This window comes from Drosophila ananassae, chromosome 2L (assembly GCF_017639315.1).
Source record: "Drosophila ananassae strain 14024-0371.13 chromosome 2L, ASM1763931v2, whole genome shotgun sequence".
Taxonomy (NCBI): Eukaryota; Metazoa; Arthropoda; class Insecta; order Diptera; family Drosophilidae; genus Drosophila; species Drosophila ananassae.
The window spans coordinates 19,834,595-19,853,675 of NC_057927.1; the positions used below are offsets into that span (position 1 = coordinate 19,834,595).

At 42.6% G+C, this 19,081-nt stretch overlaps 6 protein-coding genes across 12 annotated transcripts; 1 reads left to right on the forward strand and 5 right to left on the reverse strand.

Annotated features, from left to right (window-relative positions):
* Positions 1 to 40: 40 nt before the first annotated feature.
* LOC6499070 (venom protease) lies at positions 41 to 1,567 on the reverse strand. The gene is made up of 3 exons (XM_001955332.4): positions 1,315 to 1,567; positions 982 to 1,252; positions 41 to 752 (listed from the first exon to the last, which is right to left on the reverse strand). The coding sequence occupies exons 1-3, from the start codon at positions 1,412 to 1,414 to the stop codon at positions 152 to 154; spliced, it is 972 nt and encodes a 323-aa protein (XP_001955368.1). The 5' UTR covers positions 1,415 to 1,567; the 3' UTR covers positions 41 to 151.
* Positions 1,568 to 1,747: 180 nt separating this feature from the next.
* Positions 1,748 to 2,930, reverse strand: LOC6499069 (serine protease snake). Its single transcript, XM_001955333.4, has 3 exons — positions 2,789 to 2,930; positions 2,464 to 2,734; positions 1,748 to 2,405 (listed from the first exon to the last, which is right to left on the reverse strand). The coding sequence occupies exons 1-3, from the start codon at positions 2,868 to 2,870 to the stop codon at positions 1,817 to 1,819; spliced, it is 942 nt and encodes a 313-aa protein (XP_001955369.1). The 5' UTR covers positions 2,871 to 2,930; the 3' UTR covers positions 1,748 to 1,816.
* A 110-nt stretch (positions 2,931 to 3,040) lies between these two features.
* Positions 3,041 to 4,296, reverse strand: LOC6499068 (probable dimethyladenosine transferase). The gene is made up of 3 exons (XM_001955334.4): positions 4,117 to 4,296; positions 3,344 to 4,056; positions 3,041 to 3,275 (listed from the first exon to the last, which is right to left on the reverse strand). Exons 1-3 carry the CDS (start codon positions 4,172 to 4,174, stop codon positions 3,126 to 3,128), a joined length of 921 nt encoding a protein of 306 aa, XP_001955370.1. The 5' UTR covers positions 4,175 to 4,296; the 3' UTR covers positions 3,041 to 3,125.
* A 241-nt stretch (positions 4,297 to 4,537) lies between these two features.
* LOC6499067 (protein kinase C) lies at positions 4,538 to 14,170 on the reverse strand. 7 transcript variants are annotated; one of them, XM_044718070.1, is made up of 11 exons: positions 14,000 to 14,170; positions 12,077 to 12,435; positions 11,818 to 12,011; positions 11,648 to 11,705; positions 11,470 to 11,582; positions 11,339 to 11,412; positions 10,726 to 10,757; positions 9,275 to 9,345; positions 7,977 to 9,207; positions 7,779 to 7,918; positions 4,538 to 7,713 (listed from the first exon to the last, which is right to left on the reverse strand). In XM_044718070.1, exons 2-11 carry the CDS (start codon positions 12,228 to 12,230, stop codon positions 7,552 to 7,554), a joined length of 2,229 nt encoding a protein of 742 aa, XP_044574005.1. In that variant the 5' UTR covers positions 12,231 to 12,435; positions 14,000 to 14,170; the 3' UTR covers positions 4,538 to 7,551. The 7 variants fall into 7 exon arrangements, with proteins under 7 accessions (XP_044574005.1, XP_014765893.1, XP_032310843.1 ...); XM_014910407.3 differs by having other exon boundaries at positions 13,938 to 14,170; XM_032454952.2 differs by having other exon boundaries at positions 13,924 to 14,170.
* A 293-nt stretch (positions 14,171 to 14,463) lies between these two features.
* On the forward strand, positions 14,464 to 16,550 carry LOC26514331 (pre-mRNA-splicing factor Slu7). Its single transcript, XM_014911786.3, has 4 exons — positions 14,464 to 15,168; positions 15,232 to 15,460; positions 15,519 to 15,702; positions 15,763 to 16,550. The coding sequence occupies exons 1-4, from the start codon at positions 14,568 to 14,570 to the stop codon at positions 16,465 to 16,467; spliced, it is 1,719 nt and encodes a 572-aa protein (XP_014767272.1). The 5' UTR covers positions 14,464 to 14,567; the 3' UTR covers positions 16,468 to 16,550.
* LOC6499066 (probable cleavage and polyadenylation specificity factor subunit 2) lies at positions 16,476 to 18,954 on the reverse strand. The gene is made up of 2 exons (XM_001955336.4): positions 18,695 to 18,954; positions 16,476 to 18,643 (listed from the first exon to the last, which is right to left on the reverse strand). The coding sequence occupies exons 1-2, from the start codon at positions 18,841 to 18,843 to the stop codon at positions 16,522 to 16,524; spliced, it is 2,271 nt and encodes a 756-aa protein (XP_001955372.1). The 5' UTR covers positions 18,844 to 18,954; the 3' UTR covers positions 16,476 to 16,521.
* Between the last annotated feature and the right edge of the window lie 127 nt (positions 18,955 to 19,081).

The following is a 19,081-nucleotide window of genomic DNA, read 5'->3' on the forward strand; positions in this document are numbered from 1 at the left end:
TAAATGACGATTATGAATGAGAACCAAGCACGATAATATCTAATGTTTATATGCAACTTTGTCGGATTATTTATTTTCATAAAAAGTTCTAAGCCCTTGTTCTAATCTAATCTATAATTGGAATTTTAATGATATAGTTCACCATTATTTATTACGGCTTGGCCATCTCCTTCTTGATCCAGTCCAGATAATAATGAACCCTGGTGTACATCCCCGGGAAATCGGGAGTGTCGCAGGCCACGGCAACAGAGGTAATCCCCTCTACGTGGTACATACAAGGATATTGCTTGTGAATGGTCAGAACCGGCCCTCCGGAATCTCCGTTACAAGTATCTTGGCTTGACTCATGGGATCCAATGCAAATTTGGCTAGAAGCATTATAGCCATTTGGCAGTTCCTCGTTTATCTCCGCCGTAAGCTTGCAGCGAGTGTTAAAGTTGAATAGTTTAACTTTTTTCAATATTTTGCTACTCTCAGAGCCACGACGTGGCACCAACGCGGTCTGTCCCCAACCAATGGCGATAAAGCTGGAACTCTTTCGTCCATCCGTAAAGGGCAAACACGCCGGGTGCTTGTACTCATTAAAAGTCACATTTCTATCCAGCTTCAATATGGCGATGTCGTCATAGATGACCGGATGATCATATCCGGGATGTACAATCCGGGATTGGACGCCAAAATCCTCAGGTTGGGCATCATCCTTATTGTTATCGAACTCCAGTTCTCCTAGACGGACAATGTTAATAGTTCCCCTGCAAAATATACGATTTCATTAATGAACTATAATATATATTGATTGGAGGATTTGATTTCTTTAAGCCAAAGTGTTATAATTATCTTAGACTAAAGTGTTTGTTGATAATTTAATTTTATAATTTAAAGGCACAAAAATTTCTATAGTCGAATTTTACATCAATCAGTTCTAGAATCAATTTTATATGAATGAAATTAATAAATAAACGTTAAAACGAAATTACTTACTCAAAACTTAAGACGCAATGTGCTGCCGTTAGAATGTGCCGGTTACTAATAAGTGTTCCACCACAAAACCAGTTAACTTTGCCTTCATCGTCACGATGTCCCAGTCTGGCGGCATGAGGAAATTCCTTGGGAATAGCAGGTGCCCCACCAATGATTACGGGTGCATAGGCTTTGCACTTGTCCCGGGTCTTCCTGATAATCGGTGCCCCCTCGTAAAGCAGGCTGAATTCTTGGGTTTCCACAAACAGGCTTGTTTTGTAGTCAGTACAAGCTATTAGAAAAAATCGGATAAGGTTGAAGGTTGAAGATATTTTATTTTATTAGTTCACCCACTTCTTACAATATCCTCATCTTGAGCAACCACCCAGCATGCGGTTAGAAGCCACAAGATTACTTTCAGTTGAAACAGCTTCTCAGAAAACACAGCTTGCATCGTCCGATTGTTGTCACGATCAGCTAGCTACTGAGCTATAAAAGTCACAAAGCTGATCTTTGAGAGATCTCAAGTGCAGCGTAATCTCTCCAGGAGAGGTATTAAGCCCTGGGAAAATCCGTCACCTTATTGATAAGAAATTCTGTACTAAACTGAATTTTTAATCAGCTCAAAGTTCGGAAAATTGGAAATTTATGAAATATTCAGGAACAGACCCATGCGGAAAATCTAAACTTAAATTTTTACGCTTTGACATTACACGGAAACCGGTTGGCAGTGTTTAAATAAATTTAGCGACTGCCTTTCCGATAAACAAATGCAAATTAATAGGAGTTATTTTTAAAACGCTTGTAATTAAATCTTTTCTAAGAATTCTACGCTTAGTAATAATAATTACAAAATTCACGTTACTTTGGCCATTTCCGCTTTGATCCACTTAAGATAGTGGTTGACCCTTGTGTAGACACTAGGCACATCCGGGGTATCGCAGCTTATTCCCGTGGATGTTACCCCAATTACATGTTGCATGCATGGAAAATCCTTATGGTAGACTAGCACCGGACCTCCAGAATCTCCGTTGCAGGTGTCCTTGCTATCGGGCGATCCAATGCACATTTGACTGGTGGCATTGAATCCTTCAGGCAGGTCCTCGTTCTTTTCCGTAGTGACTAGACAGCGTTGATGGTAGTTCCGCAGCTCCACTTTTAGCAGCTTCTTGGACTCTGCCTGGGCCAGCGCCTTCTGACCCCAACCTATGGCAATGAACTTATCGTGGATTTCTCCGTCGTCGAATGGCAAACAGGCGGGGTGCTTATACAGGCTGAAGTTAACAGCACGGTCTAAACGCACCATAGCGATGTCGTTATAAAGGGCCGGCTCCTTGAATTCCGGATGCTCTATGGAGCGCAGTACACCAAAATCCTCCGGCTCGGCGTCGTCCTCATCGGTGTCGAACCAGAGTTCTCCCAATCGAACGACATTGACTGCTCCACTGAAAGACCAATACGGATTCTATGAAATCCCCTAGAAATTAGCATTGTAGGACTTACAATTCGGTATAGAAACAATGGGCAGCCGTGAGAACCAGACGATTGCTAATCAATGTGCCACCACAGAACCATTTGGTTTCATTTTTCTCATTCCGGTGGCCAAGGCGAGCAGCATGAGGAAATTCCTTGGACTCGGCCGGATCTCCATCCACAATTAATGGCCGAGATCCATGGCAAGAATCAAGCGTCTCCCATGTGATTGGTGCATTGGGAAACAAGAAGCTAATGGCCACTCGTTCCTCGAAAACTTTTTGTTTAAATAGAGTGCACGCTAAGGTAAACAAAATAGAACCCACTCTTCAAAAGACTATTTATTTAACCTCACCTTTTTGAACCGCAGGATCAGGGCCTTGGCCAAGAACAAGATTGCTGGCTAGCGAAACCAGCAGAAAGATCAACCGCAACATGCTATTGATAAATGAACTGACGGGGAATACGATCGCCTCGCGACTGATCGAATCCAAGTTAATCAACTAGTTTTCAAGTGCGCAGTTTAACGAAGCTTCGATCTTCGCTAATCCCGCTCTCCATCAGCTGATGCTATATATAGTATATATAGCTCAGGAAAGACTATATGTTACTGATAAATAAACGTTGGCTTAACATTTATATTAATGTTGTTTCTATGATACAAAGTTTAACGATCTAATATATAAATAGGACTAATTAAAGTGTATTCCCGCTGAATTGAAGGCCAACAGGAGTCGCATAAAGTCGTCAATGTCCATGGATCTCGCACGGTTGGTGGCCATGTTCAGTTCTTCTAAGATGCCAATTACTTTCTCTTGCATATTGAAGTCATCCTCAACGGGCTAGGGAAATAATAAAAATTGAGTTAGAGAGTAATAGAAAATTAAGAAAGAATTATTATAAGACTTACCTCATTTCTCAGTGAGCGATACAACTTGTAGTTCTTTTCGAGCATCTCGATCACGGAGGATACCTTAAAGGTAGCCGCTAGGGTTTTGTTTTTACGGAGGAAGGCTATTCTAGTCAGACCGTCCCACTCGGTGAAATTGACAGGCGGAGGAGGATTCTTGGGCTCCAGACGCACCACGCTAGACTCCACCTTTGGTGGCGGCTTGAAATTGTTTTTGCCCACCTTCATCAGCATGTCGACGCGGGCCAACAGCTGGGTGTTTATGCTGAGGCGGCAGTACAACTTGTCACCCGGCTTGGCCACAAGACGTTGGGCAAACTCGCGCTGGAACATAAGAACGGCGCAGCGGAAGAGCGGCCGGTGTAGGAGCAGTTTGAAGATCAGTGGCGAACTGATCTGGTAGGGCACGTTGGCAATGCACAGATCGAAAAAGGGCAGCTCTGCCTTCAAGAAGTCTCCGATTAGCACCTGAAGCTTGGGTTGCAGTGGGGTGGCCTGGACACGTTTTTGCAGCTCGGCTGCTAGGCGGGTGTCGATTTCGCAGGCAATAACCTTCTTTGCCTTCTCCAACATACGAACAGTCATGTTACCAGTACCTGGACCAATTTCCAGCACCACGTCAGTAGGACGCAGGGCTGCCTTCTCCAACATGCTCGTTATCACCAAAGGATTCTTCAATATGTGCTGTCCGAAGTCCTTGTTGAAAACGATACCTGAGGGAACATAACAAAGTAACTAGATGATTCTTGTAGAAGGATTTCTCAAATAATCACCTTGCTTTTGCACCTCGGTGTGGATGCGAGTTTTCTTTTCTGTTTTCACCTTCGGCATTTTGAGTAGCTGGTAGTTTAATTTTTAAAAAATTTAAAATATTCTACAAAAAAGATTTGTTTTGACTCTGCTTCTTGTTAGTTGAAGGCAACATGTGCACTGTTAGTTAACAGAAACTAGAGATGGACCGATAACGCCGATAACTTTTTTGCTAAGCAATAACAGAAAAGAATTTTAAAGAAATATTTAAAAACATTGCTTCTTGTTTTAAAAAGTTTAAAAGAGTAATGAAATATAATTTAAGAAATATTAATATAATAAAATATAAATGCAAAATTAGAATATACTTTAATAAATCCCCAATAGGATCTCCATTAACATTCCCGCCAGACCACACATTTGAAAAAGATTCACAAATTTCCGTTACATTTTCATAGGTGTTACCTCTTTATTTATTAATTAGTTTTCACTTAATGTTATAAATCAATTTTTCTGGTTTTCAAGTTGCTTTCTTTGGTTATCTTTGCACATCTGAATTTACCAATCATTTAGTTTTAACACTCACTTTGCCTCCTTGGTAAATCATTCCATACCATATTTTTCTTTAATAGCTTTTTTACAACATATCAACTGTTGACTTTCGACTTTACCTTTATAGTTATTTATCTCTGGTTTAAACGTAACTTATATTTTATTTATGCTTTTTTTCTCAGTTTTAGGTTGGTTTTCCTCTGATTTGTGGGTGCTTTGTGTGTGTTTTTATTTCTGAATACTTTCTGTTTACGATTATTAATCATGCTATGGTTCCGCAATTTTTCTACTCCTCAGTTTTTCGCGCTTTAGTTTTGTCAATAAATAACGCCTTTCAATAAATAATTCAATATCTCCTCTTAGTAGTTTCTGTAGTTCTCCTTAGATCAGTTAACAATTTTTGGGGCTTCCATTAATAATCCTTCGAGTGTAATTTCTCTTTAAGTATCTAAGATGCAAAAGGTACATGAAAAAGTTGCACATATGTATGTAAGTTTCTTCATTAGAGTGAGTTGAGTTGAGTTGAGTGGAGTTGGAGCTGCATGGCTCCAGAAAAAAGTTAGCTAAGCTGATCGAGTGAGTACATTCAAAGTTTAGTTCAAGAACCCTTTTTTGAAGCAATGGAAAATTCTCAATAAATATTTCGTGTTTAGTTAGTAGATGAAGACAACAGCGGGCGGGGAGCGTTCAACTTTGCTTATTTCAAGTGGACTTACATCTACATTTGTTGCACAGTTTCCTATAGCTTTTGCTTTTTATTCAGGTTACGGTTTTAAGCGATTTTTGTGTGTTTTTATATTAAACTTTCCTGTTTCTCTCCTGATCCGTTTCTATTATCCTTTAATTCCCTCTATCTCTCTCTCTGGTAACACTTTTAATAACAACCCGCAAACTTTAATATTTATTCCTGCCTATTCCTGGTCGTATTCAAAAGACTATGTTTATGTGAGTTCATCTTACTGGCTGGATGCGATTTGTGTATATTTTGAGAGGTTTTGCTGCTTTATTCATTTTAGTTTATCCTTTATTTATAATTGAATAATCGCCACTGTACTTTCAACGGCCTCAATCGACTGGCGAGTTGAGCTCATTGTTTAAAAAATTAATTTCTTGCACTTTGAACATGTTTGTCTATGTTTCTTCAACATTAGTCCTTAAATTTTGTTATTTTGGTTTTAATGCTTCTCCTTCTGGTTCTCGTTTAGTTTTTTTTTTTGTTTTTGTTTTTTTATTTTTATTTTTTTTTTTTTGGTAAAATGCGTTCTTGAAAATACTTTGGGTTAACTTTTAAATAACTATAACGCTGCTTATAGTTAATAAATTTTCTGTTATCCTTCAATCTTCTTCATTCTAGTGATTTATTTATTAATCATATATTGATTTCTTCTGCTGTGGTTGGATGAAATCAGTAACAGAAACAAATCAGTAAGCCACACAAATTAGTTATTAAATAAATAATAATCATAGTAATAACAATAAAAGGATACTGATCAAATTTCGATGCGTTATGCTAAAATTTGCATTCGGTTGGTTAGTTCATATATAGGATTTTGCTTTGAGTCTTTGGCTTTAAAATCAACACATAAACATTAATATTGTTTTATCTCCTATTCATCCTAGTCGACATAATTTCTTATAACTTTCCACTGCTTTCCCTCATTACGCTAAGTGTTTCATTTGTTGGATTTTGTTTGTTTTTTCTTGTTTTTTTGTGTGTTTTTATGTGTATTATATATGCCTTTAGTTTCACATTTTATATGGTTCATACATGTGTATATATATATAATTTGTTTGACCTCCTCTCCATCGGCTTACAGACTAAACACATTGGTTTGTATTCATAATTTGTTTAGCATAAAATTAATATGATTTTCTTTAGACATTCTCATTGTTATAGCTTTTTACTATGATTAATTAGCGTAACATTCCCATTGTTGGTAAATTGTATGCAATTTGTATTAGGTGTTTGGCTTGAAATTGTTCTTTTCTTTCATTTTTCATTTTTATAAATATTTATGCGTAACAATAATGTAATTTAAAAATAATATCGCTTTAATACTTGAGAAGGAAGTTGTGCAAATTTGTTTTTAAAATACATTTAACAAAATAAAAATAATTAATTTTTGCATCCAAAAATACATAGTGGATGGATGTATATTGTATTGTGTGTTTTGTGTTTTTTTTTTGTGTGTGTGTGTGTATGGTACAGACGGCACATTGCGGCTATTGTGTTAGAAATTCCCTTGAGATTCGCTTTGGAGCAAGTGCCTCGCCTCCAGAAAAATAGATGCTGTCGGTCTGTGAGTGCGAAACATGAGATTCGACACGTCAACTTCAAACAATCAATAAATAACTAATAACAAAATGCACTCAGCCACTGGGCATTGACTAGATGGGGGTGGGGCTACTTAATTTCTTTTTTCATTTTTTCATTTTTTTTTTTTTTTGCTTTTTGGGCTGGCAAACAACATAAATAAGTGTATATAGGAAAAGGCTTGAAGCTTGAAGGTTAAGGATTTCGGGGGGAAGTGTTTTGGTTAACAAGGGCCTAACAATTCGTGTCCATATGCGTTTGCAATATTCATGTCGAAGCTTAGCAATTTCAGCAGTTTCGCACTGCCCACGACAATTGGCACTGGTAGTTGTGGATGTGGGATGACTGATCTGATCCGATCTGAACCGATCCGCTGGAAACAGACAACAAATAAGCGTTCACGGGGAAAGGGGAGGAGATAAATAAAAATACTATTCAGCTTGTGCTAGAGTATGTGCTACATGCTGAACGACAGCTCCAATCGATCTGGTCTGGGAGATCCACTAATAGCCACCAATAGGCAGTGGCTCAGACCGGATCGCGAACAATCAAAGTGACGGGGGTGAACATGAACTGCGATCGTTGGGGCCTCTTAGTAGACTTTTCGCTCCGGTCCAAACTTGGGATTGACAAACGAGAAGCCGGCGAATTCGTCCTGATTGATGCAGCGTATGACATCGTTGCCAATCGGTGTCAGCACCGGATCCTCCTTGGTGAACTCCGCATCAAAATTATTGGCATCACGCGGATTTTTCTACGAGTTTATTTGATTTAATTAAATTTTTATTATTTTAAGATTGTTCCTTTTTGGAAACTTACCATTTTCGGTCGGAATGGCGGCTTTATATTGCGCTTCTCAAGCTCCTTCCAGTCGAGCTTGTTGAAAAATGGATGCTTCCGTATTTCGTTTTCATCGCCCGTACAGCCCAGTCGCTGTTCCGGATTCTTGGTTAAAAAGCCTGCCCCAAAAAAAAAGAATTACTCAAAATGAAATCAAAAGGATCTGCAACTTCTTACCCTTTAGGATGGAGACGGCCTCGCGAGATAGCCAAACGGGATACAGGACGTCATCGTGCATGATCGAGTCGAAAAGCTCGTCTTCATTGTCCGCCTCGAATGGCGGCTGTCCGGCCATCATCTCGTACATGAGCACACCCAGCGCCCACCAGTCGACAGATGCGCCGTACTCCTGCTCCTTGAGGATCTCCGGGGCAATGTAGTCGGGCGTGCCGCAGAACGTGGTGGTCAACATGCCATTCATAATGCCCTCCTTACACATACCGAAGTCGGCCAGCTTGCAGTGACCCTCCTGGTCGAGCAATATGTTATCCAGCTTCAGGTCGCGATAGATGACGCCGTGGGCGTGGAGGAACTGCAACGCGAGTGTCACCTCCGCCGCATAGAAGGCCGCCCGAGCGGCTTCGAAGCGACGCGCCTTCTGGATCTGGAACATAAGATCGCCACCGTTGACATACTCCATAACGAAGAATAGCCGGTCCGGGGTCTGGAAACAGGAATGTAACGCAGTCAGGAAGGGATGATTGGCGGCCAGCGCCAATATGCGCTTCTCCGTCATGGTGCAGTCGACGTCGTCGTCCTGGATGATCGCGTCCTTCTTCAGCACCTTGATGGCGTAGATCTCGTCGGTGCCCTTCTTTTCGGCCAGCATCACCTTGCCGAAGGAGCCCTTGCCCAGTACTTTGATAAAGTTGAAGTCCAGTAGGGAGCACTTGCCCGGCCGGGTCTCCCCAGTGGCGCCGCCCCCACCGCCGCCGGCCACACCACCGCCCACCGCCAGGCTCATGCAACTGCTGCTGTTGTAGCCACTGGTCAGGGTCGAGGTGGAGGTGGCCAAACTGTCCGCCGAGAGCGTGCCACTGCGGAAGGACTGGCCCGGACCAGCTTCCCCATCGGCTCCCAGCGATGCGCCGTAATTGTCCTCGCCGCCCTGCTGGTTAAGATACTTGGAGCGTCGCGGCTGCTGCTTGTCGGGTGAAATGCCCAGCGAACTGAGAATCTCGGCCATCTGCTTGGTGTTGATGCCACAGGTGTTGGCCACGTTCTTTTGGCAGCGCTTGTGCACGTTCATGCCGCAGGTCTCGCACTGCAGGCCCTGCTTTATCAGCCCATAAAGCAGGGACCCGCAGTGGTCGCAGAATGTGAACCGCTTGTAGCTGTGCACCACGAAGCGGTGCGGCATGTTCACATTGAACCTTTGGCCCGCCGGCACCACCTCCACTTTGGCTTGCTGTGATTGCAAAAAAATGAATAATTAATAATTGGTCGCCTGGGGTTAAGAGTAGCCAACGACTTACCTCATCTCGCATGCCCGGACACTTGGACACCACGGACGTATGGCATTTCTTATGTACAACTAACGTGCAGACTAGATGTTTTTATTTGTTTGTGTTTCCGGGGGAGGGAGAGAAACCAAAGCAATACGATTAATAATCACACTTTGAGTTTGGCGCTTCTCAGATCTTTGATGACAGAGTGCAAGGCAAAATATAAAAAATCTATGGCAACTAAGCACTCCAGAAAAGAGATTGTCATATTATTATATTATAGAGATTATCTCAAAATTTGTTTTAAAAAAATTAAAATAGATAATACCGATAAAAGTATGACAATTTCTTTTCATAACTAAAACTCTAGACATACGAATGTGTATATTTACAGGATATCGTTTAGCTCAAGCTTGAAACATTCAGGGTTAGACACAAAGTGGCATCACAATTGGAGGACCACGAATTGTTAAAAAAAAAACTTTCGACAGTTTTAGATTTGTTTGTTTTCTGTGCAGTGTAATTATTCACATGTTGATCAGTGGAGTTTAGTTGAGTTTTGTGCTTGGTCTGTGCTCTAATTAGTTTTTCGGTGTACACCAAGTTTTAAACACAACACTTAAGTATATGTTTCGTGCCAGATTTTGAAACAAGAACTACTTTATGAGAGAGAAAAAATCGCTAAAAGATATGAAAAACATCAAAATATAGCCTCTATTCAGGATATATAAATGGGAACCTCTTTTACAAAACAAAACTAATTTAAAACTTCTTTATTTGGTTATATTTTTTTTAATTATCATAAGTTTGAAAATTTCCTAAATCTGGTTCAAAAATCGTTATACTCTTAAGACTTTAAATGTTATACCCAAAACATGCATAATGGTTCAAAAATACTCATTTTTTTTAAAAGACAGACGGACAAAAGTAGGTTTTTTAAATTAGAAAAAGAACATTTCACACTTTTCCGATTATTAATTAGTAAATTGAGATGTTCATTCCATTTAATTAATTGTGAAGTTTCATGTGATGGAAACGAGAACTGGGCTCGTCCTTTTTGATTAGTGGTGCAGTGAGGAGAGGACCTGTGCCAGGACACTAGACTGTTTCCGAAGAATCATGACTCAAGCATGGAACGAGCAAGGTGATAGATGCATTGGGCAAATGCGGAAGACTTCACAAATGTTGGCAGAGATTCATTCCATGCCACTTTGTAATTTAAAAAAAATATAAAGGACAGACTTAAGACTTGCAACCGAATGCTTTCGTTTCCCTAAGAGAAACTCAATGGCAACCACAGCGAACAACGAACAACGAACAACATCAAGAACAACGAAAGAACGAAACAAGCAAATGCAAAGTGATATGAATTTTGGATTGATAGCTTGTCAGGGGCTCCGAGGCTCCTGGAGCTCCGAAGCGCCAGAGCGCCAGAGCTGAGCTGCTCTGGTTTTCCATTTAGTCTGAAGCAAAACACATACCTTGACATTGATAGCCTTGTTTACCAATTCCCCTGCAAAAAGGCAAGAAATTCCATGGCTATTGTATGTATATATATTTTGAAACTGAATGAATTGTGTGTTTTTATTGTGTGGTGTGTTTTGTGGATGAATGATGGAACCGCCGATGGAAGGAAGCCCATTGGAAAGTAAATCCAAGCATGATACCGATGACCCCGCGACCCAAGCCAGCGAATAGAGCAACCCAAAAGGATGAGACCCGCATAAGAGAAATAACCAGTTAAATGCCGATGCAAACTAGGGAAATAATAACTTGCTAATAGTGAGCCACCCACAAATAAGAGCAGAATTATGAGTCATTTGAGTGAAGGGCGATGAGTGATTAGATGATAGTGGAGTGGATACATTAAAAACATAAAGGCAGCCGATCGATCGAGCCGAGTCGAATTCGATCAACCAAATAATCAATCAAATAAAATCAAAAATAGATTCAGATGGTGAGAGAGATGTGTAGAGTAAAGTCCCGAAACTAAATGCATGTTTAGATTAATCACTGCAGGATACAACTTAGGGATGTACGGAGATGTTCAACCCGGCTGTGAGTACGTATGTGTGTGTTCTGGAGTTCACTTACCAGATAAACTCGCGACAGTGCGAACAGAAGGTGGGTTGACGCAAAAACGTTGCCATGAACTTGTGACCATTTACCTGGAAATTCAAAAAATTTTAGATAAAAATCTTATGGAGGGAATTAAAGTAACTTACCTGGTGCACTCGACGTCGCATGGCACCGCGGCGGCGATTGAAGCCAGCGCGCTCTTTGAACTCCTTATTGACGGCCACGGTGTGCTCCACCTCGGCCTCGGCTTTGGCTTGATCTTAAAGGATGTGAAAAATGTGATTATTATGTAAATTATTGAAAATTATTTATATTTTTACATACCATTGCGATTTTTTAGCTCGATTATAACATGAATCTTGCCCTGAGGCTCCAAATTAACCTTCAAGATGAAAAATAAGCAATATTTGAAGTTATTAATTTGAAAATACAACACAGTGATTCATAAAATCTGTTTGTTAGGCCATAAAGTAATTGAATAATTCGTAACACACCCATAGATCTTGCACAGCCGTCTCGCTCTGCATGAGATCCTCGAACGAGATGATGCAATTGGCAACAAAGTCATCTGGCGGCAGAGCGGCATCGTGGAAAACGGTCAAGTTTATGTTCCGAGCATTGTTCACGTCGTGGACGAACTGCTCATTCCAAACAGGGTCGAAGGTCTTTGGCCGGGTGGTGGCACGATCTGAATAGAGACAATATCATTAAGATTACCTTCAAACTAAATAGATTTTAATAGAACTCTCTCACCGAAATGACTGTCGTCGACGTCTATGGTGACATAGGGATCTATGAGCTGCTCGTCGGCTAATTTGCCAAAGGTAAGGTTGTGGCGCTTCTGGAAATCTGTGGGCCGCAGGCCACTCGCCTCGCACACCTTGATCTGCAGCTTTCCCGTAAACATGGTCGCGCGTTGCCCTTGGTGCTCCCGCCTCTAGAATCGAGTCCCCGTGCGCCTGCTCCTTGATCCAACTGCTCCCGTTCCCTGGTGTGTTCAGCTCCGCGTTTGTGGGATTATGTGTTAAGTTAAGGGGTGTATGCTGACGGGAGCAGTGATGGCACTACTCAGCTGTGCTTGTGGTTTGCGGTGTGTGCGGTGGGATGGTGATCTGTGGCGACGACAAGATCGGTTGAGAATTTATTAATGAAATGGTCGAGTGGCGCTGGCTTGCTGGGTGCTCGCTTTCTCTGTGGGGCAATGTTAGTGTAGGTCATTGACACCCATGAATGGCGTATGCGGTACACTCGATTCACTCTCAAGGTCGCCAGCCCCCCGAATCGTTGGAATTTATCCACATAGAAGATACAAAATTTGCGGTCAGGATGAGAGTGGTTTGACAAGTCAAGGTTCATATAAATTTAATAATAAATCTAATAAATTTAAGATTTATAAATGATAATTTTTATTTTAAACTATTTTAATGTCTAATTTTTACATTTTATTTAAACTCCAATAGAACCACTAGTATTTTGGCCATAATTGTGCCCCTGTATAGATGTGTGTGTGTACTAAGATGGGGCCATTAGGCAATCGCTCAAACGACAACAGTCCGTGAAACAGAAAATCGAAAATAGTACACGACCATCATCTGGTCTGGTAATATTTCTGGCATATAAATCATTCCAAGGAGTGCAACTTAGCTTGCTTCGCAATTCCCACACTGATGATTGTGTGTGTACAGTGTACACTGCGCCAAATTTGCATCCTAATCCGCTCAGCAATTGGTGTACAAAAGAATTTTCTAATTTGAGAATCTAATGGAAACAAGTGGCGACCATTTGCCACCCCCACCTCCACCTCCACCCCCACACACTCTTACACAAATAGAGAACTTTTCATTGTCATTTAGCCTTTGATTACATATCATAATGACTGCTTGCTCATTTTTTGTATGCAAATTTCTGGTGTGCATGTATGGTGTGCACATACACACACAAACATTGGAGCCCAGGTTTTTTTTTCGCAGATAAAACAACAAAGAGGGAATAACAAGCAATTCTAATGCTGCCTCCCCAAGAACACACTCATCTCCTGCCACCCACCAATCCACTCGCGAGGCTCCTTTCTCACGCACGCCACTAAGAACACTTTAAAAAACGCAACTAAGTGCGCCCAATTAACTAAAAGTTGGACTATAATAAATCCAATTGGAAAATTTGTAATTTTCTAATTGGTGAAAACGAAGGCCTTCCAGCTGTCAGTTTGACACTAATGAGTGCTGCCAACGGGACCAGTGTTGGTAACGAGTCGTGGGTGGTTGGCGGTTTGCGTAAAACTTTTTAAATCCCTTTTTCTATTTATCAGATGTTTAATTTATTTGCGGTCAGGGGATTGGGTGGGATTTCCCCTTTTAAAAAGTCACACAGAATTTATTCACAGAAAATTGTTTTTTTTTTTTGTATAAGGAAATTGTTAAAAAAGATGTAAACAACAAAATTTGTTAAGTCTTGTTTATGTTTTTTTATGTGTGTGCACTTTTTCCATTCTCGCTCTCCCAATTGTTGGTATATAGAGAAAAAATGTTGAGGCGAGGCGCGCAGAAGCTGATATATTAGAGAAAAAAGTGTTTCAGCTAGAATACTATACACACACGCACACAGATACACGCACCCTGTTTGCACAGCGTTTCAATTGATTGGTATCTAGAGGAATTTCCTTGTTCTTTGACGAACTCGAATTGTTTCACAAAATCACAGTCTCCAGCATTTTCCGTTGCATAGCTGCCAATATTTATATTCAATCTATCTTTTCTAAAAACGAAAGTTTTCACCACCCCAAAGAAAAGCAGCTTTTCCACTTGCGCGAATTCGTATAAAAACGGTCACATTGAATAAATTTTCATTTTTACAAACAGTGTTGCAAAAGTCGTTTTCTAACAGGGCACAGATAACAGCTGTTAAAACAACTGTTAACTTAGGATCAGTCTTGTGGAACACAACTTCTGCACTTTTCAATACTAGCCTTTGAGGTTTGAGTCCTTGCTAAAATTTAAATGTGGGGGAACGAGAAACCGATTTGCGAATCGTATATAGAATTGAATTTCGGGTGGATAAACGTGTCGGCAGTGAATAAAATTTAAAATCGGGATTCTACCTTGTTGCAACGAAAAAAAATGTCAACAAGAGTTCGTCAATGTGGCAGCCCTTTATTCTTCCTTGCGTTTACCAACACTAAGTTGTTGACCAAAGAAGAAGAAGAATTCATCCAATTTCGGAAAAGTAAATAAATAATCGCCACAAAATGAGTTCGGGGGCCATGCGCACGCCCGTCTCGCAGATCATTCACAACAAGGATGATCAGGATGCCGACGAGGAGCCCAAGAAGAAGTCGCGCGAGGACTGGCGCAAGGCTAAGGAGCTAGAGGAGGCCCGGAAGGCAGGAACAGCTCCAGCCGCCGTGGACGAAGAGGGTCGCGACATCAATCCGCACATTCCTCAATATATATCTAATGCCCCATGGTACTACGGCTCCCAGGGACCAACACTGAAGCACCAGCGGCCACAGCATGAAGATGAACGGGGGCAGCTTGACAACCGGGGACCGAAGGGTCTGGACACCACCCGGATTGTTACCAAGTTCAGGAAAGGTGCTTGCGAGAACTGTGGTGCTCTCACGCACAAGCGGAAGGATTGCTTGGAGAGACCCCGCAAGGTGCAGGCTAAATACGCAGAGTCTATCCTTGTGCACGACGAGCATCTGGTTAATGATGCAGCTGTTAACTACGATGAAAAGCGTGATCGCTGGAGCAGCTACGATCCAGCTAACCACCGGGAGATCATCGAAGAGTACGAGAAGGTGGAGGAGGCCAAACGCCAGCTTAAGGCCGAAAAACTCAAGAACGGTAGGTCCTCAATGTCGTTTACCCAATCGGAATTATATATTACCAACAATTGGGTTTCCACAGATCCGGACGCCGAAATATCAGATGAGGATGGTAACGAGGACAAGTATGTCGACGAGGTTGATATGCCTGGAACAAAGGTGGACTCCAAGCAGCGTATCACAGTGAGAAACTTGCGAATTCGCGAAGACACAGCGAAATATTTAAGAAACTTGGACCCCAACTCTGCATACTACGATCCCAAAACGCGCTCCATGCGCGATAATCCCAATCCTCAGGTTCCTGCCGAAGAGTAAGCAACATTTAGTTAATAAAATCAGTTCATAAAATTAACGTCTGTGCCATTCCAGGGCTGAGTTTGCTGGCGAAAACTTTGTTCGTTTCTCAGGAGACACCACAGCGCAGGCGACAGCCCAACTGTTTGCCTGGGAAGCGCATGGTAAGGGAGTCGATGTACATCTGCTGGCAGAACCCACCAAGTTGGAGTTGCTCCAGAAAGAGTATGAGCAGAAGAAGGAACAATTCAAGTCTAGTGTAAGTAGCCATTACAAATCTTTTATGGCTAAAATAAAACAACCGACCATTTCTTTTTAGACAAAAACCCACATTGTGGAGAAATACGGCGGTGAGGAGCATCTGCAAGTACCGCCCAAATCGCTTCTGCTCGCACAGACGGAGGAGTATATCGAGTATTCGCGCAGTGGCAAGGTAATAAAGGGAGTGGAGAAACCAAAAGCGCGTAGTATCTACGAAGAGGATGTGTACATCAACAACCACACCACAGTTTGGGGAAGCTTCTGGAACGCCGGTCGTTGGGGCTACAAATGCTGCAAGTCCTTCATCAAGAACTCTTACTGTGTGGGCATGCAGGAGCCAGAGGGTTATTCCGAAGCCCATCCCACTAGCTCCACATCGGTAGCTGCAGCAGAGCCTACTCATATTCCTCCTAGATTACCAGAAAATTCGCACGAAAAGCCCGCCTCCGAAGTAGACTCCGCGCCGAGTTCGGAATCCTCTTCATCTGAGGAGGAGGAGAAGCCTGAGAAAAAGAAGTCTAAGAAGAAATCGAAGAAGCGCGAAAAGAAGAAAAAGGCCAAGGAGCAGCGAAAGCACAAAGAAGAAAAACACAAGGAAAAGGAAAGGTCAAAGGAAAAGAAAAAAATCATTTCAGAGGAGCTGGACGACCGCAAGCGACCTTACAACAGCATGTACGATGTGAAGGCACCGACCGAAGACGAAATCGAAGAGTGGAAAAAGAAGCGTCCGCGTGCAGAAGATCCCATGCTGCAATTTATGTAGAACATCTATTAAAATTAATAAATTTTATGATATTGTAAAGAAACATCTTTAATATTAAACTATCGCGTACTGTTCGTAAAGCAGCTCCCTGATCTTATAGTATTCTTCCGAAAGGCAGCCTTCCATGGCCACCTTGCCGGCATCAACACGTCTCAGAGCCAGGGTGCCATTGCTGCACCACAATACACCTCCAGAGAATTCAGAGTTGATGTTGTTTCGCATGAGAATCTGCTTGAAATCTGAGAGTTTCAGCTCGTTTATGAGCACAGAGTTGTGGACGGGGATCTCGTCCTCGGCCAACGTCTCTAGCGTCAATGTTTTGGCCTCTTGCGCACTATTGTCCTGTTCAGCAGTCACATCCATTGCAGCATCGATTGCTTTCAGACGCATGCCCAAGCGACCGTCCACCCAGGCCACTTCCGCGTCCTTGCCCTTCTGAAACTGCAACTGCGAGACGAGTCCCTCGGTGAGGCGGACCTGGTAGATATGAATCTCCGTAGTCACATCGATGATCTCACCTTTTTGGGGCGTGAAGACACGAGCTCCAACGTTCTGCTCACAATGCTTGGCCACCACCTGGGTGCCCTCAGCAGTTCCGTGGATGACAATTACCCGGCGTGGTCGCAGTTGCGATAGAATCTTCAACATAGACTCACCATCGGAGCGACCTTCAAAGTCGATTCTTTGAATTTGGGCGTTCACCTCTATAGTCTTTCGCTGGTTAATCAGTTTAGTGGGCTTTTCCAGTAGCTGGACATCGGTATCGCCTATGGTGCCGTTTGTCTGATGGTCTATACCCGACCCCGGCTCCTCCTTTTTGACGTTCTCCTTGTTCTGCTCTTCCATGGGTACGAAATCGTAGCCACTGGTATCTGCGATGCGGTAGTCGTCCAGGTTAATGATCTCTCCGTACTCATCGTACTTGACTTTCTCCTCGTGATAAGGGAACATCACATGGTGGCGCTTATTGGACTTGAAGAAACCCGAATGGTGACGACCCTCCGGGCGGACAACAATGTCATGCTTTCCTGTGATCACGCTCATCTCTATGTCATCCTCGGATTCGGAGCTACTTTCCTCTTCCACGTCGGGCTTTACTATCAGTGGGTTAAGCTTTTCTCCTTGAGTCCGCAGGTATTCATCCAACTCGGCGCCCTCTAGTTCCACCCTTCGCCTGATGTCCAGCTCAATTTGTCTTCCCGGAGTGCAGTTTTCCACCAATTCCATCGCCAAAGTTCCAGGAGAGGTGCGAGTGGTTAGAATAATGCTGTTGTTGGAGTTGCTGGCCCACTGAACGAAGAGGTCTCTGGTGAATCCACTTTCCAGGTCCGGAGTACTGGCCAACACAACTTTTGGGCCCGCTGGCAGCTTGTAGATATCCGCCAGGGAATGGCAAAGCTGGATGTGTTTGAACTGGAAGGGATTGTTGCGGGCTCCTTCGAAAGCTTTGGTCAGCTTGTCGCTCATCCACTCGATTTGCGATTTGGCAAACTCGATCACATTGTAACTAACATTATTCAGTAACGCCAGCGAGTAGGCCATCAGCCCCGACTCCTTGTTTTTCCACAATTGATCCAGCATGTGGGCCAACTCCAGAACTCTTCCAGCAGTGTCTACAGCAATCAGAACATTGCCATTGTTTCGGACCGTCTGAAGGATGTTGGTCATCAGCTTCTCATCGCGGGCCCTTCGCCTCGCCTGCTGGTACTGCGCATTGTATGCGTCCGTGATAAGAAGCGACGGTCTCTGCAGACGGTCCAGCTCACATCCGCTCAGGTGGCGCTCTTTCTTGTGATTGAAGTCAGTGGCATACACAATGTCCTCCTCACCAACCTTGACAATCTTCCAGATAGTGCCGCCGATCATGTGTCCAGCATTCAGAGGAGTTATGGATATGCCGTAGCCCTTTCCCTTGAGAGAAACAGTTTGGTTGTACTTTAGTTGGGTGATCTTTTCGAAGGCTGTGTCCACGTCGTCCAGTGAGAAGAGATCAAAGTCTCCCATGTTGAAGTGAGACATATACAGATCGTACATGAACATTTGACCCATCTTGAACACAGGAATGGTGGCGTAAATGGGGCAATTGAGACCCAATTTGCCCACCAGATAGGGAAGAGCACCCAGGTGATAGGCGTCTGGGTGGGAGAGCAGCACGGCATCTAACGTATGGACTTGTCTAGAAGTAAGAACAATGTTGAATCATTCGCTGTTTTGTTTTTTTATTTACCTTTTCAACTCCTTAATAAAGTTGGGATCGAACTTCTCGTCCCATCCGCAGTCGAGCAGAATCCTCACGTCGTCGATCTGGAGAATGTAGCATGGCGGGGACTCGTCCATAGCCCCCGATATGGTGTGTAGCTTTATAATTGAAGTCATTTCGAAGCTCTACTATCTATACATCTGTAAATTATAAAAATGCTTAAAACTTTCGATTCTTTAAACGCGGCTGCCGGTCCAGGGATGGAAAGTAAACAGTGACAGTGTTACCAGACAGTTTCCGAAAGTCTGTTCTCTTCATACAGTGGACACCAATGGAATAAACATACAATTTTCTTTCATCTTTTTATTGATGAATAATTTATTTTTTACAGTACATGGTTCCACATAAAATAAG

What these genes read in the sequence shown, in the direction of transcription:
- LOC6499070 (XM_001955332.4), bottom strand. Translation starts at nt 1,414, where the DNA reads ATGCAAGCTGTGTTTTCTGAGAAGCTGTTTCAACTGAAAGTAATCTTG. An exon ending in AGATGAGGATATTGTAAGAA is followed by an intron (nt 1,253 to 1,314) that starts GTGGGTGAACTA and finishes TTTTTCTAATAG; the next exon opens with CTTGTACTGACTACAAAACA. An exon ending in CATTGCGTCTTAAGTTTTGA is followed by an intron (nt 753 to 981) that starts GTAAGTAATTTC and finishes TATATTTTGCAG; the next exon opens with GGGAACTATTAACATTGTCC.
- LOC6499069 (XM_001955333.4), bottom strand. Translation starts at nt 2,870, where the DNA reads ATGTTGCGGTTGATCTTTCTGCTGGTTTCGCTAGCCAGCAATCTTGTT. An exon ending in TGATCCTGCGGTTCAAAAAG is followed by an intron (nt 2,735 to 2,788) that starts GTGAGGTTAAAT and finishes TGTTTACCTTAG; the next exon opens with CGTGCACTCTATTTAAACAA. An exon ending in CATTGTTTCTATACCGAATT is followed by an intron (nt 2,406 to 2,463) that starts GTAAGTCCTACA and finishes TTGGTCTTTCAG; the next exon opens with TGGAGCAGTCAATGTCGTTC.
- LOC6499068 (XM_001955334.4), bottom strand. Translation starts at nt 4,174, where the DNA reads ATGCCGAAGGTGAAAACAGAAAAGAAAACTCGCATCCACACCGAGGTG. An exon ending in CACCGAGGTGCAAAAGCAAG is followed by an intron (nt 4,057 to 4,116) that starts GTGATTATTTGA and finishes ATGTTCCCTCAG; the next exon opens with GTATCGTTTTCAACAAGGAC. An exon ending in ATCGCTCACTGAGAAATGAG is followed by an intron (nt 3,276 to 3,343) that starts GTAAGTCTTATA and finishes TTATTTCCCTAG; the next exon opens with CCCGTTGAGGATGACTTCAA.
- LOC6499067 (XM_044718070.1), bottom strand. Translation starts at nt 12,230, where the DNA reads ATGTTTACGGGAAAGCTGCAGATCAAGGTGTGCGAGGCGAGTGGCCTG. An exon ending in CGTCGACGACAGTCATTTCG is followed by an intron (nt 12,012 to 12,076) that starts GTGAGAGAGTTC and finishes GTCTCTATTCAG; the next exon opens with ATCGTGCCACCACCCGGCCA. An exon ending in ACAAGGCTATCAATGTCAAG is followed by an intron (nt 9,346 to 10,725) that starts GTATGTGTTTTG and finishes AAAAACATCTAG; the next exon opens with TCTGCACGTTAGTTGTACAT.
- LOC26514331 (XM_014911786.3), top strand. Translation starts at nt 14,568, where the DNA reads ATGAGTTCGGGGGCCATGCGCACGCCCGTCTCGCAGATCATTCACAAC. An exon ending in CCTCAGGTTCCTGCCGAAGA is followed by an intron (nt 15,461 to 15,518) that starts GTAAGCAACATT and finishes GTGCCATTCCAG; the next exon opens with GGCTGAGTTTGCTGGCGAAA. An exon ending in AGGAACAATTCAAGTCTAGT is followed by an intron (nt 15,703 to 15,762) that starts GTAAGTAGCCAT and finishes ATTTCTTTTTAG; the next exon opens with ACAAAAACCCACATTGTGGA.
- LOC6499066 (XM_001955336.4), bottom strand. Translation starts at nt 18,843, where the DNA reads ATGACTTCAATTATAAAGCTACACACCATATCGGGGGCTATGGACGAG. An exon ending in TTTATTAAGGAGTTGAAAAG is followed by an intron (nt 18,644 to 18,694) that starts GTAAATAAAAAA and finishes TCTTACTTCTAG; the next exon opens with ACAAGTCCATACGTTAGATG.